We start from the raw sequence: 19,009 nt of genomic DNA, 5'->3' as shown, positions 1-19,009 counted from the left end.
TGCTGACCCCTCGACCTCATACTTCCAGCCTCCAGAAGCGTGACAAGTAAACTCTGTTGTTTAAGCCACCTCGTCTGTGGTCTTTCTTATGATGGCCCGAGCAGACTAAGACACTGAGTAACACCGGTGGGGAAAAGGCCCACATCCGAGCACGCGGACGGGAAGAGAGAAGGGCAGTTGGGGGTATCAGGTGGCAGTGGGCAGCCGTTCTGCAGAGGGAGCCTCACTAAAGCTGGACCTAGAGGGGGAGGTAAGGTCTGCACCAGTGAAGGTGGGGGAGGGCAACAAGAGGAAAAGCAAAAAGCCTGGAAGGCCCGGGGCTGCCTGACTGGCCAAGTCACAGCATCCAGAACAGATGCCCCAGCAGACCAAGGGTTACTTGAAGGCAGGGCCGAGTTCCGCCTTCTCCATCTCTCCAGGGCTCTCCATCTCTTCAGTGTCTGGCACACAGTGGGTGCTCCATAAATGCAGTGGCATACATAACTTCTCATCCAAACTGAGAGGGAAAGTGTAACCAATAATGACCACGTGAGACAACAGGTGCACACCCGGGCAGAGGTCAGCACAGCAGTGATGCGTGCAGAACTGAACTGAAAATAGAGACACGTGGCATGAAGGGCAAAGCTGAGGACTGAGATGGTGCCTGCTATAACCTGCCTGGGGAAAAAACGCATGTGACCACCAATTTGCTCCTAGGAAGAACTCAGATGATGTCTCATTCTCTGTCTGCCCCCAAGAAATGGTGCCAAAAAAAAAAAATCATAATTATTCTGCTTAATGGACTTCCCTTGTGGCTCAGCTGGTAAAGAATCCACCTGCAATGCAGGAGACCCTGGTTCAATTCCTGGGTCCAGAAGATCCTCTGGAGAAGGGATAGGCTACCCACTCCAGTATTCATGGGCTTCCCTGGTGGCTCAGATGGTAAAGAATCCTCAGGAGACCTGGGTTCGATTCCTGAGTTCAGAACATCCCCTAGAGGAGGGCATGGCAACCCACTCCAGTATTCACACCTGGAGAATCCCTATGGACAGAGGAGCCTGGTTGGCTACAGTCCATGGGGTTGCTAAGAGTCGGACACAACTGAGCGACTAAGCACAGCACAGCACAGCACATTCTGCTTAATAAAAGCATGTACTTCAAGAAACTCCTAGTCTTTGTGAAAGAGAAAGATTTCTGACATGGTCATGCCCAAAACACTCCAGTGAAGTTAAACAGAAATGCTGAAAGACTTGGGCTCAGTAAACTGACTGCTGACAACACTGTCCTGCAAATAACAGGCAGTGAGGGAACATGGAAGAAATCACAGCCTGCACCAGCCCTCCCATGAGAGATGTGCTCTCTGTTACTAAAGCATCAGCATGAGCCCCAGAATCGCACAAGATCAAAAGGAAGCCAGAGCATAACCACCAGAGCCTATGTTTTCTAGCTCCTTGGTTCTCAGAGTGTGGTCCATGGACCGGCAGCATCGGTATCACTGGGGAGCTGGTTAGAAATTCACCCCAGACCTGCCACATCAGGACTGAAAGAGGTCCACAGTGGCGCTAGTGGTACCCGCCTGCCAACGCAGGAGACATAAAAGACGTGGGTTCAGTCCCTGGGTTGGGAAGATCTCCTGGAGGAGGGAACGGCAACCCACCTGACAGAGGAGCCTGGCAGGGTACAGTCCATGGAGCTGCAAAGAGTTGGACATGACTGAAGTGACTTAGCACACATGCATGTGAGTGACTGGTGTGCAAACTGCACTTGAAGGAGCCTTTGTAAACCGATTCAGCAGCTCTGACACGCTCTGTTCCAGGTGGAGGAGGAGGTCAGCTAAGAGAGTTGCTCTCTTCCCACATTTATTTCTTGTTTGCTCCATACTTTTTATTTTCTCTTCACCATCTGTTTCTAATCATTTTTTAAAAATCCCCCAAACACCTATGTAAAGAGTCTTGATCCATTTCAAACGCAGAGGCAGCCAGGAAGAGTAATTGATTTCCGGGTTAAGGAGAAGGGAAAGGGGGCCCGGTGCTCACCAGATCCCTACTAGGAAGTCTGTTTTCTTCCCACTGTCATCTGAGGAAGTACAGAGACCCAGCTGAGGCACTCACCTGAGACCCCATGGCTGAGCACAGATCAGATCAGCCCAGCCTGGCACCCTCCATCCAAGCAGGAAGAGTATACTTCATGTGCTTCACAAAAGGAAGTTGAAAAGGAATCTCTCCATCCAGTACTAGCAAGAGCATCAGGATCCAGGTGGCTCTTACATCCTAGAAGGCAATTCTCTGATATGCCTCAAACCTTAAAATGACTTCCCTCCTGACCCACCAATTGTATAGACCTCCATCCTCAACACTGCCACTTTTTACATAGTTTTATGCCACAGAGAAGAAAACAGAAAATATCAGATGCAAGACTGTGATGCTCCTGAAATGATCAACTCAGGGTGAGCCACCCAATTTTCTCATTTCTAATTCTGCTTCCCTCCTCCCACGATTATGGCCTATGGAAATCTGGAGAGAAAGACCAGGTTCCATGGCCCTCTTAAAACTCAGGTTTTAATCAATGTAAGTGCAAAGTGAAACAGTCATTTTGACTTTAACCCAGTTATTTATGTTTCTACTTGGCTCATGATATTTGATCTGTAAATGACTGTGTCCTGGGAAGACTCTATATTCTACTGTAACAGAAATCTGCACTGTCCGATATAGTAGCTCCTAGCCACAAGTGGTTGGTTTACATTTAAACTTTACAATTAAAAGTAGAAATTTCTCAGTGGCACTCACTCCAGTTCAAGTTCTCAACAGTCATATGTGGTAGTGGCCGCCACATTGGGCAGCGTAGATATGGCACATGTCCAACATCACAGAAAGTGCTACAAGAGAGCGAAGCTCTACACAGTGGAAACTGACATTTCCCAACCTCCCTTAAGATATGGACACTAAACGAGTTGTTAGTAGAAATCACTGTGCTCTGTGCTCAGTCACTCAGTCACGTTCAACTTTTTGTGATGTCATGAACTGTAGCACCCGCCCCCACTACCCCCCCGGCTCCTCTGTCCATAGGACTTTCCAGGAAAGAATACTGGAGAGAGTTACCATTTCCTCCTCCAGGGGATCTGCCCAACTTAGGGATCGAACCTGCATCTCCTGAATCTCCTGCATTGGCAGGTGGATTCTTTACCACTGCACCACCTGGGAAGCCTAGAAGTCATTGGGAGCCCTTGAAAAGGACCTCAGAATCAGATGGCAAGAGCACGTTGCCCTTCCCCCTTCTTTCTGCATGGAAAGAAGACACAGCGGCTGGAACTCAGCAGCCATCTTAGGACCAAGAGGAAAGGTGTACTGTACTGAGCACTCACACTTCCCTTCCCTTTTCTCTCTCTCTCTCTCTCTCTCTACCTAGCTCATCTCATCAAATTTCGTGGCTGTAAACAACTATTTTCTGATGACTCTCAAATTTATACTTATAACCCAGACCACTACTTCAACTGTAGGCTCTTATACACATATCTCCACTTCACCATCTAATAGGTCCCTCAAACTCAGTGTGTCTAGAACTGAACTCCGGATCCTCCCCTTAAAGCCTGGTCCACCTGTAACCTTTATGCTGAGCTTTAATCAATGTATTCAGTCATATAACCACAAGCACAATCCCATTAGAATATTTTTATCACTTCCAAACTTCCCTCCTGACTCTGCAGCCAAGCATGGATGCCACCTCCCACCCCAGAAACTCTGATCTGCTTTCTGCCTTTTGTGCTGGTCTTTTCCCCAGAATCACAGTAGTAGCCTTTTGAGTCTGGTTTCCTTCCCTTAGCATAATTCTTTAGGGATCTGTGCCTATCATTCATATCATAAAAATACACATATCATATCATATCAAGCACTTCATTCTTCATTATTGCTGAGTAGTATTCCACTGTACAGCCTTTCAAACGGCAACCGCTGCTTCCCTATTCTGCTGTTGGGCATTTTATAAGGAAAAAGCAAGCTGTACAGCAGTGTGCCACAGTACGCTTCCGTTTGGGTAAAACACAGCTTTGTGTATTCACTGACAAGTTCTTGGAAGACATGTACGAGAAATTGGAACTTTGGGAGAGAAATGGGTGCCGAGAGACATCCTTTCTTTCTATAACTTTACGTACAGCTTTAAAAATGAGTAACTATGTGCATACATTACTGATTAAAAAAAAAAGTTTCAAGATGACCTTCTCCATCTAAGGTCTGTATCCTTTTCCCCAAAACGTACAACTTTTGGGGGGCTATTTCTTTGACTTATCAGGATGATTAATAAGAGATTTTATCAAGAGATTTAAGTATTTTTTTCCAGATAAAGAAGAAAATCTTGTGGTTTTTCTTTCTCCTCTTCCTCACACAGAGGTTTTCTTTACTCCAACTTAATCCTTCCTTGTGCAAGCCAAGTCGCTTTAGGTCACTCTGCAATCCTATAGACTGTGCTCTGCAAGGCTCCTCTGTCCCTGGGAACTCTCCAGGCATGAATACTGGGGTGGGTTGCCATGCCCTTTTCCAGGATGTCTTCCTTAACTGTTTCTTAAACAAGAAAATAAAAGCCTCCAACAGCACTGAAGATTGACATCCAATGGATCCAAACACTCTGCAAACTCACAGTCTATCCTGTGACTGAAGCTGGCCCGAAGGCATTTTTTTGGATGTGAACATGGAAAACAACTACGACACCTGGGCAGACCCCAAGGAGTGACCTCCGAGACTGCCTGCTGGCTGCTGTGCTGCCCCACCTCTGCCAGGCCAGGACCTGCGGCAGTTTAAGGTCCTGACTCCCTTGTTCTCCAGCAACACAAGAGAACAGCCTCCTGAACACCTGCAGCTACTCAGAGAAGCCAATGTGCTTTTATATTCCCTTGTCCAGTGTGGAGTGTTTTTTTTTGTTTTTTGTTTCTTTTTTTTTACATTAATCCTGTTGTTGGCTCCCTTGACAGTGTCTGACACGTGATTTTGCTCACCAAAGGTCTTCTGGAGGCCTTTAGAGGGGGTCTTGGATCCCCACAGTTGGGAGTGAGACAGCTGACCCCTTGTTCAGCCTTGCCTGGGCTTCTGCACTGCCCTTGTATAGACTCAAAACTATCACCCTGTTTTCCCCGCTCCTGAAAAGGCTCTGGTCTGATGGTCAGACATGACTACCTGACCTCATAAGGGCTGGCTCTCTCAAGGGTTCATGCAGGACTTGAAGATAAAGCAGCACAGTTACCATCCAGGTAAATATAGAGACCAGAAAACCATGGAGTGATGCAGGAATATAGCCATGCTTCCAAAACTGTCCACTTCATCATCTCACGCCATCATCTCCCAGCCTGAGGTGCAAGAGAGGTGAGAAGCCCCACCCTGCAGAGAAGTTCCTTGTGACCACAGACTCCAGACGACCCAAATGGCCACTTCAGCACGGCTGGGTCTGACAAGCATCTATTTCATTCAAGCTGCTCATTCCCAAAGCAGGAGTCAGACAACATGGAACAAGCTCTGAGTAGACAGGAAGCTGATGGCAATCTCCCTGGAGCCCAGGACACCGTTTGGCTGAGGATGTTTAAGACATCATGACTTACTGAGCCTTCAAACGCAGACAACCCTTCAGCAGGGAAGAGCAGGGAGTCACTGCTAATCAAAGCAGGGCATAACCAGGGTTTAGGGCTTCCAAGGTAGGGCTCATGGCATGGTTTCCCATGGCGTATTGGCCAGGCTCTAAAAAAGGACCCACATAGTTGGAAAGTTACTTTGCAGTCAATCTTCCTTTAGTCCTTCTGACTGCATCAAAGAGAAGTTCAGCCTGGTGCCAGCATGTCTTGAATACCTCCCCAGCACTCTATAGCTTCCCCTGTGAACACACAGGAAGAACGGGTCACTTCTTCAGAGAAGTGCTTCAGCAAATAATGGAGCCCACTTAGAATTCAACGACATTGTTACATCCTCAATGTATTTATGTTTACAGCTTCTCTCTCTTTTGGCAGGCAATAATCAGTGTTCTACTTACAGGAGTGTACAAATTATTTTATCTGAGTCAAAAAGCCGATGGGAAAAAAATAGGAAATACAATACCACAGGAGGTACATGTTCAAGACCAAAAAAATGCAAAAACCACGCAGGTGGTAGGTACATGGTGACACATGGAGATAAAACCAAGGCCTGTGGTAACTCGAGCGCCAGAAATGCTGGATGAACACAATAACTAAGGCTGGTAGGTGTGAGGGGCATGTTCCAGAAGAAAGGGGGTCAGTTCACCTCGACAAGAGCCCAGGGCACATGTGAAGTGATGTGGAAATGTGCTGGACAGGTAAACTGAGGCCAAGTCATGGAGAGCCCTGAGGCTGAGAGGAGCTGTGTGGATCTTCACTGGTGGCCATGTGGACTCACAGAGGTCTCTAGACCATTTCACTAGTAGAAGGGGGCCATCCCCCAAACTGGGCTAGTTTCAGGGAGGAGTGGAGACACACTGGGGCTTGTGGACTCTGAGGGAGAGATGGGGCTAGAACTGCCTTGGCTCTGCTGACTGAGTGAGGCCCTGAGAATGGACCCACACCCCCAGGAGGATGCAGCTTATCACAGAATTAGGTACTTCCTTCCCCGGTGGCTCAGTGGTAAAGAACCTGCCTGCCAGTGCAGGAGACGGAAGAGACGTTGAGTTCAATTGCTGGGTCGGGAAGTTCCCCTGGAGGAGGGCATGGCAACCTACAGCAATACTGTTGCCTAGAGAATCCCACGGGTCGCAAAGAGTTGGACGTGCCTGAAGTGACTGAGCACGCGCACACGGAGGCCCCACAAGGGCTGTGAACGGAACAAAACACGGGACAGCATGGCGAGCCTGGGAGGCAGGTGTCCGCCAAAGCAGCTTTCTGTGATCCAGATACTTATCACCATATATGGACTGAAAACTTCAGGGCGAAAAGAACGAACAGGGAAAAAAAGATTGGAATAGGCTTAAAGAAAAAAAAGAAAAGAAAAAAAAAAAACCTAAAGATAGCCTAAACAAAACACACCCAGCCCCTCGTGCCTGCCTCCCTGTCTGCGTGCCATATGGCGTGTGATAAGCGAGAATGCTTTTATCTCTCTTCCTTCACTTCTATAAAGCCCAGCATCAGCCCCATGGAGAAGGCTGCACGGTGCTCTCAGGCCCTGCTGCCCTGAGGAGCCGCTCCCAGCCCCCAGCCCCGCTCCAGGAGGTGGCCAAGCTACCATTCCCTGCCCCCAGCACCGCAGCCCGCCTAGGCCCCACAAGGGCCACTGCCTTCCCAGCTGTTTTCCCAAAACTGGAGAAACCACAGGCCAGGCCAGCCGAGCCACAGCACAAGCAGCCTGCCAGCCCAGTAGCTTTCACCTTCGCTGTTCCCTCTGCCAGTCCCCAGGGTCCTCTGCTATGGCCCAGACAATGCCTGGTAGGAGGAAACTTCCCACATGGCTATAAATTATCAAGCCACCTCGAGCATCTCCTGAGCCACAAAGGCATCATAAGCTTGTGCCTTCCTGATTGCTCACACCACCTCTGTCTCCTTGCATGACAAAATGACCAGGCAACAGCTATGTTCCAAATTTTCTAGATGCCAAGTTCACTGAAGCCCTGCTCTCTTGCTCTTCCCTAAAATGACCCAAATAATCCCATAGAGGTACATGCCTGCTCTGCACTTCTGAGCCCTGCCCTCATCCTCCAAACTCTTCTGACCACCATCGCAATCTCTCTTCTTGTTAGTCATGTTTTGATGGATGAATTAAGTACCACTCATGGGACGGAAGGATATCAGTCAGACTGACTCTTCCAACTCGATGCCCAGTTAAATCTGAATTTCAGATAACCTATCAAATAAGTTTTTTTTAATTTTATGGATAAGTATATCCCATGCACTATTTGGGATATACTTTCATACTAACAATTAGATTTGTTGTTTATCTGAAAATTCAGTTCAACTGGAAATCTTATATATTTATTTGCCAGGTCTAGCAACCCTAGATATCATCAGGCACAAGGATAAACAGCCTTGGGCAACTCTGTTCTTCCCTATTTAATCCTCAGAAGCCACCACAGAAATGGTCCTGCCTCTGGCCTGCACCTCTTTATTGCTATTTTCTGAGCGCTCTCTGCAAAGGTCCTGCAGGCTTTGAGAGGCTCTGTCTTGCAGCCAAGACCCCAGTAGCTACACAGGAAGGGCTAACCTCTCAGTCAAAGCAAAAAGTCACAAGATTCCGGAAGGAAAGTATCTGTAGAAGAGACCAGCATAAAGAAGCCCAGGGGGACATCCCTGGCAGCTCAGAAGTAAAGAATCCACCTGCCAATGCAAAAGACACATGTTCGGTCCCTGATCCGAGAAGATCCCACATGCCACAAACTAAGCCCTGTGCCACAGCTGTGGAACCTGTGCTCTAGAGCCTGGGAGCCACAACTTCTGAAGCCCTCGAGCCCTGTACACAGCCCATGCTCCACAACGGGAGAAGCCACCACAACGATAAGCTCATACATAGCAACTAGACAGCGACCCCTGCTCGTCGCAGCTAGAGACAAGACTGCAGCAGTGAAGACCCAGAGCAGTCACAAATAAACAAATGTTTAAAACATTCAAAAATAAGGAGCCCAAGAGAAGACACCCCACCTCCAGGGGGTGTGAAGACACCAAGTGCGAGCCCTTGAAGGCCTGGCAGTGTCTGGCATGACAGCCTCATACCCAAGTGTGCACGAGCCAACAGCATCTTAGACCCAGAAGGCTGGGTGGCCCCTTGGCTTAACAAGAGCATGAACTGCTTTATAAAAGGCCCTCACCCTTCAGGCCAAGGGCAGCTGGTCTGGGCAGGCCCCAGCACGAGTCCTGGCAGGAGACAGAGCCCAGCCCCACTGAAAAGCATCTCAGGGGCAAGGACTCAGGCTCTGGGCCAAAGTGCCATGGATGTGTGCGGCATTCTCTATCTACAAGCCAGAAGCATGTAGAAGCAGCTGTTATTCTCCTGTTCTGGCACTAACAACATAATAATAGAGGGACACTTCATCTCCAATCCATAGACTATTTTTGCTATCATCCAGAAAGCCAGTGGCTAATAATAACATGTTGAACTACATGTAACTGCCATTTTTCTAAGTCAAGAATGTTAGAAATTGGCAATTACATATGATCCAACCAAATAATAATAATGCTGAGTGCCTGCTGTGTGGCAGACTCTGTGCAAGGCCCTTTAAGAATATTTCATCATATAATACTTAATCTTAATTCTGTGACTACCTTTCAAGGTAGGAGAAGCAGAAACTGAGACACACATGTGTCAAACCAGGACACACACCAGATCTGTGTGACTCCAAAACCACATTCATCTTATTGACCATGTGGTTGGGTCATGGGGGTCCTTCCACCTCCTATATGCTGTCTGTCTTTGCCTAGGGAGTCAGTGGCTGGACGTTCCTGCAACACTGGGCACCAGACTCCCAACCTGATAGTACCTGTCTGCACACAGGCCTCTCTGTAAGTAATCAAAGCCTGGCTGCTGGAAACTAGAAGCAAAGTATACTTAACAAATAATTTCAAGAGGAGAAAAACACTTTGAAAGATTATGTAGAGTGAGGGGGAAAGGGGCCATAAAATGCAGCCCTAAAATAAATAGAAAGTAATCAAGAGAGAAAAATCAAACCAGCTATAAAACACCTTAACCATGACTACGAGGTAATAGGTAATGAATCGCTGATAAAGGCATCAGGTACAGTGTGATGCAGCACCACTGCTGATCCAAAGGCATGTGCTTTTGTGGCTCTCCTCTGAAAAGATTACTGAGCCTCACTGAGCGGGGAGGACAAGAAACCTCCCAAAAGAAGAAGGCAAGGCCAGAAAGCACCATTCTCAGAGGCGAAGACCAACACAGGAAGATCAATAAAGAGCTGCCCGACTCCGCTTTAAAAAAAGAAACAAATGTTCTCCTCCTTGTAAAATAAAATTTTGAAAGAGCGTACATAATGCAGAATAAAAGTTTCCACCAGTTCCAAATGAACATCTGCAGAGATCAAAGTCTGAGGGAAAGCAACTGACCTTCACGTGGGCCACATAGTGATGGCACGTCTCCTCCAAGTGCACCAGCCGCAGCTTCTCGGAGACCTGGCCCACGGACTCTCCCAGCAACACCAAGTAGACCCGGGGCAGCTGGCTCTTCTCTTTTTTGGCCACATCAGCCGTCAGAACATAATTCAGGCCTGCCAACGAATAAGGTCAAAATGTGAGTGAGGACACACACACAGTCGCAAGGCCCCCTCCAGACACCCTTAGAGGGCCGCACACTCACTTCAGATGACACGCGGCCCTCCGCTGCGCAGAGGACTGACGTCAGGCAGCCCTGATCAGTTCCATCTCACAGAGACGTATGCAGCCAGGGCCCCCCCCCAGAATCCAGAGAGACCAGGCTAGCCAGTCTTCCTGGGGATTCTCTGGGTTCCACACATCACAGCTCCCCCTGATTTAAACCTCATGAGTTATCAACTGAGCCGCCAATATACACATCAGTGGTTAGCTGTATCCAACACAGTTAGTGTCATAAAAGGCGGCCATCACAGCAAACCCACAGAATATTAAGAGAAGCTACTGAAACTCCTGGGCTTCCCTGGTGGCTCAGAGGTTACGGCGTCTGCCTGCAATGCGGGAGGCCTGGGTTCAATCCCTGGATTGGGAAGATCCCCTGGAGAGGGAAATGGCAACCCACTCCAGTATTCTTGCCTGGAGAATCCCATGGACGGAGGAGCCTGGTGGGCTACAGTCCACGGGGTCACAAAGAGTCGGATACGACTAAGCAACTTCACTTTCACTGAAACTACCAAGGTTATGTGGAATACTGACTCCTATAATGAAATGGGGCATATGCCAACACAGGGAGCTATCACTCCCCCGCAACAACTGACTCATCACACAGATGTCGAGCAGGGCTGTATAACTGCTGCGTCTATTGGACTGTGGCCATCCGTGGCCCACTAAGCTGGGCACTGTGTAGGCATACGAGACACATCAAAGAACAACAGGGGCAAACCCCCTGCCCTCATAGAGCTTTCATGCAGGGAAACACAGAGGAGGCTGAAGCCGACTCCATTCCCGGGCCGCCATGGGGTGGGACCACAGGGTTTAATGGTGCCTACTGGTTCAACAAAATCATGACCGCCGTGAGGTCTGTATTGAGGTGCACCCCTAAAAAAGAAAACCTCATCACCTGTGCCTCAAGGTGTCATGCCAGGGTGGCAGAACCTATTGTGACAAAATGTGGGACTTTAAAACATGGTCACAATACAGAACACACATTGGATAAACCCCAAAGTTTTCAGCTCCATTATTTCAGAGTTTGTCAGCAAGTATGTGACAATGTGTTTTATTAGTTAAGTATGGCTTTAGCATCAACAGAACCATTTCACTGCTCTTCTGTACCACATAACACTTTTTTACATAATACTATGTCTTAGCTGCTTTGTGGATTCATGACCAGATGAGACTGCTGAGCAGTGGTAAAATGGATGACCCAGCCCCTGCCCTGGCTCCACACACAAGCCTCCTAGTAGCTGGGCTCTTGTACCCCACAAAAGTAGCCTCACGCCTGCCAACATTTAACTATATGAGCTGGGGCCGAGGGGATGGCTCTGCCTTTTAATAACATCAAAGGGATCAGCCACTAGGGAAGGTATGAAGGGGGAAAGTGACCTGGATAGGCATTCGGCAGCTGCCACAGGGCATATTTTTGATGCATTTAATGGTTTTCTTGGGCCTCTGCCATCTCAGGGACTTTGCCGGGCTACGCCAGCAGATTCCTGGTCAGCAAGGGCAGGTCTGCCCCAGCTTGTTTATTTCAGCAAATAGCTGATTTCCAATGTGAAGCTGGGTCACCAAGAGGTACCTGAGATCTGGATGGTGATATTATTGAAAAGAGAAGAATGCATACAGGAAAGTACTTCAACAGAGAAAGCACAGGAGCCTACACAAGACTTACACAGCGCTCTGACAGCAGTGGGGCAGGAAAGGAGGTAGGCTCGTAGAATGTGAAAGGTTTCAGGCAAGCCTAGGGACCAACTCGATCAAGACCTTCATTTTTTCAGATGAGGAACTGATGCCCCAAGAGGGAACAAGTAAAGCAATTATCCTCCAATTAAAAATAAATAATTTTTTTAAGAAAAGAGGGAACAAGACTTGCTCCTGGCCAGAGAGCGGAATCTGGAGCTCTCCTCAATCCCCAGTGTTGGGCTACTCCTATCACAGTGGTTCTTGGTACGTTTTTACATTATTGGATCAAAAACTCACATTCTTTGAATGCACAGACAGCAGAATCAAACAAGTATAGAGATCTGGAACTGAACGTTAGCCAATTGACTTTCTCTTGATCACAATTTCCCTGAGCAACAGCCAAACAGTAAGAAAGAATAAGTAGAAATGAAGTGAGTTTCCAAGCTCCATTTAGCAAGGTCAGGACAGGAGACGGGCATTGCTGAAGATGAGCCAGAAGACCTTGCTAAATGGAGCCCCTTCTACAGTCCCCATCTGGCCATCCCGCCAGGTGAGGGAGCCATAGCTGCCCTTCCACGGTTGGGTGTGAAGGGTGACCATGGAGAGAACAGCATGTTTGAACCATCTTGTTAGCAATGAATGGCCAAGCTCAGAGAAAATCGGGTGGAGACCAGCACAGGAAGACAGCGCAGATAGCATCAGTGCCCCACCCACATCCTCTTGGCTTTTACCATTCCTCTGCTGTCCAACCCAACTTCTAAACTGCTGGTACCTGCAACCCCTTTTCCCAAGGGCTTTGGTGGCCCCACCCATTGGAACAGCCAGGAGCACCAAGGACTAAAGCCCCTGGGACAGCCCTCAAGAAAGCGTGACCCCAGTTCCCCGGTCCCCTGGGTCGGGTAACTGTGAGGTGTGTCTACTCTGGCTCCCAGGCTTCCCCAGCAGGCTTCTGCTCTGGCAGTCCTGTTAACAGAGGTAACAGGTTCAGTAACCCATGCTCTATTCTGCTGCCATGATGGTTTCTGGTCAACTTGACTAAGCCACAGTATTTGGTCAAACACCTATCTGAATGTCACAGTGAAAGTACTTTTTAGATGAGGTTGGCGTTTACATCAGTTAGTGCTTAGTTGCTCAGTCATGTCTGACTCTTTGTGACCCCATGCACTGTAGCCTGCCAGGCTCCTCTGTCCATGAGGATTCTCCTGGCAAGAATACTGCAGTAGGTTGCCATGCCCCGCTCCAGGGGATCTTCCCAACCCAGGGATCGAAGCTAGGTCTCCCTCATTGCAGGTGGATTCTTCATCTGAGCCACCTTCGAATAAAGCAGATTACCATCCAGGATGTGGGTGGACCTCACCTAATTAGTTGATGGCCTTAAGAGAAAAAGACCAGGGGTGCCCCCCAGAAGAATGAATGCTGCTTCCAGACTGCCTCTGAGCTACAATATCTTATACTTACATATACAGTATCCAATATCCTCATGATTCTGTTTCTCTGGTGAAACCCGACTACTGCAGCTGCCTTCCCTTCCTGTCTCATGGTGCTGCTTTCCTATTGGTATTTCCTGGGATCCCCTCCTGAATCAACAGTGTGCATTCAAATCTTTGCCACAGGCTTTACTTCTGCAAGAATTTGAATTAAAATGGGGCAAGTCCAGAAAACAGAATGAATTTGACCCTCCATATGTGCCAAGAACTGTGCAGATATTTTACAAACATCAAGCTTAGTCCCCCAAAACCCTGTCTAACTGCAGAATTACTGGCCCAATATATTTCTTTTGCAACTCAAGCGAGAGGAGAAACAGCTCTGAGTCACTAACCCTGACCTGAGGACGACAACCGCTGTTCTGCTCTGGGCAGAGTGTACTCATGCCAACAAGCTCACCTATCAGATATTTCTAAAGTGTGAAAGTGTACAATCAGACTAGATTCATCTGATTCACCAAGTGCAATCATTTGGGAAACATTTCATCTTTTGAACTGCCTACTCAGAGCTTCTCCCTGATTTAAAATGTACTTTGGTATTTTAAATTATACAATAAGAAGTTAGCACCTTATCAAATCTCTCTTTTACAACAAAACCAAGAGACACATCATGGGAAACCCAGCCTGAGGGAGGAGGCAGCTGCTGGAGTGGGAAGAAGGGCAGATCATCCTGACTCTGACCGGTGGTTTTTAAACAGCCCCCACCCCAGGTGTGTCTAAAAGGAAGCCCCCTGCCCCCCACCACCCCAGGCAGCAGAGGAGATGCTGGAGAAACAGCTGGGCAGCTTGCTTGGCTCAGCAGCCCGCCTTGTGGGAAGATGGGAGCATCGGGCTGGCAGAGTTGCCAATGGCCTCCCCAGCTCAGTCAGCCGGGCCCAGGGAGGTGCTGGTTCTGATTAGGGCCTGCTCCAACAGCGCACATCACAGCCTCAGCTCTCCTTCTGGCAGCCTGTGTCCCTGCCATGTCGAATGATGTCATCTTGATGGAAAAGCTGATCTGCCTGGAGTCATGCTTCCAGCCTCCTCCTTTCCCTACCCCCCAGCTAGTTCCCCAGGGCCCCCCACACCGGCCCGGGCCAGCAGCAAGCCAGCTGTCTCGCATCAACGTGGCTCTGGTCGCTCCCGGCGAGTTTTGATTCATTCCCATTCTCCATTAGAACATGATTTCAGCTACGAAATTCTACCAATAAATCCTCCTTCCAGACTTATTCTGAGCTTCCCTTCAAGTTTTCCAGGAGAGAAGGGAGAAAGAGACTGTTTCTACTTTCCTAACTTTTCTTACCCTCCCCCCAAGCAATGAGGTGGCAATTACAGTAGGTTCCCCTCTCCTCACAGAACATGGACTTGCCTCATTATCCCATCTCCATGCTGCCTGAGAGACCAGAAGGAGCTCAGAAAATGTTCTCCATGTGCAAAAGCTCTCCGGAGTACAAATGCACCCCGAGGACCAGAGGAAGGGTCTGGGTACAAGCTGCCTGGTGTCAACCCCATTTCTGCCACTGGCTTGCATGACCTTGGTGCCATTTCTCAGGACCTGGCTGTACTGCCTGTCTGGGGGCAGGACAAGCCCCCTGCTCACTCTCAGCCTCACCAGACTGCATGAGAGCCACTGAAATATGCGGGTGCCAGGTCAGAGCACAGAACACAACCACTTAGGGCTCAGCCCTGCCTGGTTTCCACCTAGCTTTCCGTAGATAGTCCAGAATTGCCTGCTTGAGTCTCAGCCTCTGAGGACTGACAAGTGCGTTTAGGCTTCAGCCTGGCCAGCAAGTTAGGTACAGGCTTGGTCTGCAAGTAAGGAGCAGAGGCCTCTTAGGCACAGCCATCACCTGCCTTGCCTATGGCAGCCAGGAGGCTCCCAGGAGCCTCACACTGCTCCCCAGTCCAAGAATGAAGATTAGTAAGACCCGAGATGGGCTGAACTCTTGTATTAAATGGCTTGATGAAACGTTATAAATGTGTTCTGGGGGCTGCCTAAATTGGGCATGTTGTCTGCAATGCAGGACTGCACTGGAGCAGCCACACATGCTCCATGAGGGCAAAGACCCTGCCTGGTCCATTCCGCCCAAGCACACAGTCTGGCACTTCTTAGAACTTAGTAACTATCTGTTGACTGAATGAGCCACACAGGAGTTTCAGTGACTCCCTGTGATGGGTTTAGGAAGCTGTTGCTCTGCTCGGCTGGGGCAAGGACTCTGCAGACCTCATTTCTGCCTTGCCTGTGGCTCTCTGGGAGACCCTGCCAAGATGGAGAGCTCGAGGGAGGCTGCAAGGCTGCAGGAGGGGAAGGGACTTCTCATCAGCTTAACCCAGAGACCGTTTTCCATGCAGCTGCTTCCAACAGCAGTTAATTCTCATTTCTTCCCCCCCACCCACCCCCCGGCGAGCCCTAGAGCCGGCCTCACTGCAACCCTGAGATATCCCAGTGGCACCAACCAGTGTCCCCACCTCCGAGGTTTAGATGCCAGGTCGGCAAGGTCCCTTCTCCAAGCTTACAGGTTCTGATGACCCCAAGCAAGTGGTCCACCCTACATATAACATTTTCCCTTTGTTGTCCTTGACCAGAGGTTCTCACATCCTAGCCAGCTGCAGGTTTGTTAAAACCTAGGTTGCTGGGCCTTACTCTCAGAGTTTCTGAATCATGCAGAATTCACATTTCTGACAAGGTTTCATGCGCTGTTGTTGTGGCTGGTCAGGAACCACCTTTAAGATCCCTCATACAGGCTTATAAGCAGCTTCCTGTGGTTACTACAAGGTCCTCCATGACCTGCTTAACTGATTCCCAGCGTTAAATTCTCTCTGTTAAAATAACTGGTGTGGTTTCCATCCTCCTGGATGGACTTTGCTAGGCTGTCATGGGGGCCAAGGCAGAGTCGCCCCCATAGAGAAACGCTCCCATAGTACCACCAGAAGCCACAGTGGCCCCTCTAGTGGCTTGGATCACCAGCTGGCCCTGAATGTCCTGTGCCCAAGTGGGAGCCATGGATTTTCCATTACAACACAGAAAATGAAGAGGCAAACGGAGTCCCTTCTCTGTGTGTATGCCTGAGCTCCACCAGGTCCCAAGGGAGAGAAAAATCTAAAGAGATGACTATAAGTCAACTGCTTATAGTCTCCCCAAAACATTCTCGGGGTGGTCCACAGCTGAAGATGCCAGTAGACATAACCACTTCTGACAACTGTTCAGAAGTACCGAGTACTCCACTGGGCACCTCCTTATTGCACTGCCCAGGCTGTCCTGTCCAAACACAGCCATTCTGCTGACAAACTCTGCTCTGGATATGCAGAGATTCAGACGTGACTGGAAGATGCCCTCTTGCCAAGCACACCATGGCCAAAACCACCACTAATATGTTCTTGCATCTTCCTCCAGCAATGAGAGTGAGGAAGGCTTGTAACCAGAGCTCCAGCCCTGGGCTCCCAATGCAGAGGCCTGGGCGATGACACTGAGCTGGCCAGCACCAGCTACTGGGCCGGGAGGAGAGCAGAGGACATCTGTGCACTGAAGGTATCCCCATCTTTCCTGCATCTGGAAACTGGGGACCTGATCTTCCTGATGGTGCAGAACCCTGGGGAAGCTTCTATGGAGAACTCTACCCACATCTGTATCCACAGGGCTACTTCAGCGCCACCATCACAGCTTCCCATGGTTCCCTCCTCAAACCTACATTTCACTGCCAGCTCATTTAGGGGCAGATTTCTACATTTCTCCCTTTACTGCAAAAACTAAGCTATCGCTCATTTCCCTGAATGCCAGGGAAAGGGCCAGAAAATGCCAAGGATAGATAACTTCCTGCATTGCTCTGCAAATACCCAAATTCTCCAGTTACCATCCTCTTTAAGCCTGACTCTTAAATAAATGTGTACAAACATCCCCTTAGACTGTCAAGAGATATTGGATTTCATCAACGACCCCATGTGGCAGATGGAGAGTAAGGAAGTGACATGTAGTACTGGGGGAGGAGCGCCTGCTCAGTGCTCCACACCCTAAAGCGGACCTTAGCCAGGTTTCTGCCCCTGGGGGCACTACTGGATGTCATCCAACAGCCTGTCTCTTCCATCATCCTCCACCACTGAAGGGCCATGACTAGCCCAGACCTACATTATAATTCTGCTTGGAGATCACTGAAAGAGGCCCTGATGACCAGGGTCACTGAAAGGGGCTCAGGTGACCAGGGTCTATGAAAGCAGCCCCTGACTGAGGTCTATGACTAGAGCCCCAGAAGGAGACACTTGCTGGGGGCAGCATGAGAAAACACCCACATCTCCTCCTGGCTCAGCCCTTGAATCTACGAATTAGAGTTTGCTCTTGCACTTATGTCATATGCTCTGAAATCACTCTTCATCCAAACTTGCATTTTGGTTTCTTCTCCTCTGTTCCTGCTCTACCAACTTACCTCCATCGTCACCACCACAGTGATGTGGTTAATGAGTCTGAAAACTGTGTATGCAGCTTCAGGATCAAAATAGAAACTCTTTCTAATTCCCCTTAAAAGCTCCATGAGGACATGGCTGGCTCATGCAGGCACACAATAAATATTTGACAAATGAACACACGCATGAACTCTTAACTGCTTGCTTTTCTTAAGAGTTCTAGAATAGAATAATTCTGCTTATTTTTAAATACACCAGAAGTAATCTTCAACTCAACAATTCTTTTAAAATGCTTTTTAATGGAGTCCAACTATATCACGAGTTGATATTTGATAAAGGACATACCATCTGATTAGGCAGAGGATATATGAGTCCCAAGACCATCAGACCATTTTTTTTTCCTAGAGACTGTGGTGCCTTAAACAATTAGGGAGGTGGTAGGAAATTGTTTTTGGAAAGCAATAGTATCATCAGACCAGAATTCAACTTTGGCTTCACCAAGAGCTGTATGATCTGGACCAAGTATCTTTCTCTCATTGGATTTGCACACAAAAAGTTTGTTAGCTCTCTCTCACTACCCAAGTTCCAAGTTCACAGTAAATTCATATTCAGTTTTGAAATTTCTGAGTTCTTTTTCAAAAATCCATAAAAAAAAAATACAGAATTTCATGAGTTTATTCAATCCACCTGAAGATCAAGAGAAATGTCGATGAAACAAGCCAGAACAGCAGTCTCCAACCTTTTGGCACCAGGGACCGATGTCATTGAAGACAATTTTTCTATGAACTGGCGTAGGGGAAATGGTTTGGGGATGATTGAAGAGAATTACATTTTTTGTGCAGTTTATTTCTATTATTATTACATCAGCTCCACATCAGATCATCAGGCATTAGATCCCAGAGTTTGGGGACTCCTGGCCTAGAAGGACTAGCACGTTGTCATCTAAGGCAGAGCATTCAAGATGCAGCTGGGAAACTGACCAGTGCAGGCACGTGTGTTCTGTGTGTCTGTGTGTCTGCACTCCAGAGCAGGGCATCTCAAACTTCAATGTGTACCAGCATCCTGTAGGGATCTTAGTGAATGCAGGTTCGGGTTCAGCGTCTAGAACAGGGCCTGTGATTCTGCGCAACTAACAAACTCCTAGGGGATGCTGACACTGTTTGTCCAAGGACTACATGTAAGGAGGGAGAGGAGACACTCATGA

General features: G+C 48.5%; 1 protein-coding gene across 1 annotated transcript in view; it reads right to left on the bottom strand.

The window, feature by feature from the left end:
* ITGA9 (integrin subunit alpha 9) overlaps positions 1-19,009 on the bottom strand; it is a 366,537-nt gene that overhangs the window by 262,394 nt on the left and 85,134 nt on the right. The window contains 1 exon segment of the mRNA XM_070360514.1: positions 10,007-10,167. Coding sequence (XP_070216615.1) covers positions 10,007-10,167 — 161 coding nt within the window.

Source organism: Bos mutus, chromosome 22 (assembly GCF_027580195.1).
Source record: "Bos mutus isolate GX-2022 chromosome 22, NWIPB_WYAK_1.1, whole genome shotgun sequence".
Lineage (NCBI taxonomy): Eukaryota > Metazoa > Chordata > Mammalia > Artiodactyla > Bovidae > Bos > Bos mutus.
This window is presented reverse-complemented; position numbering and strand designations above follow the sequence as displayed.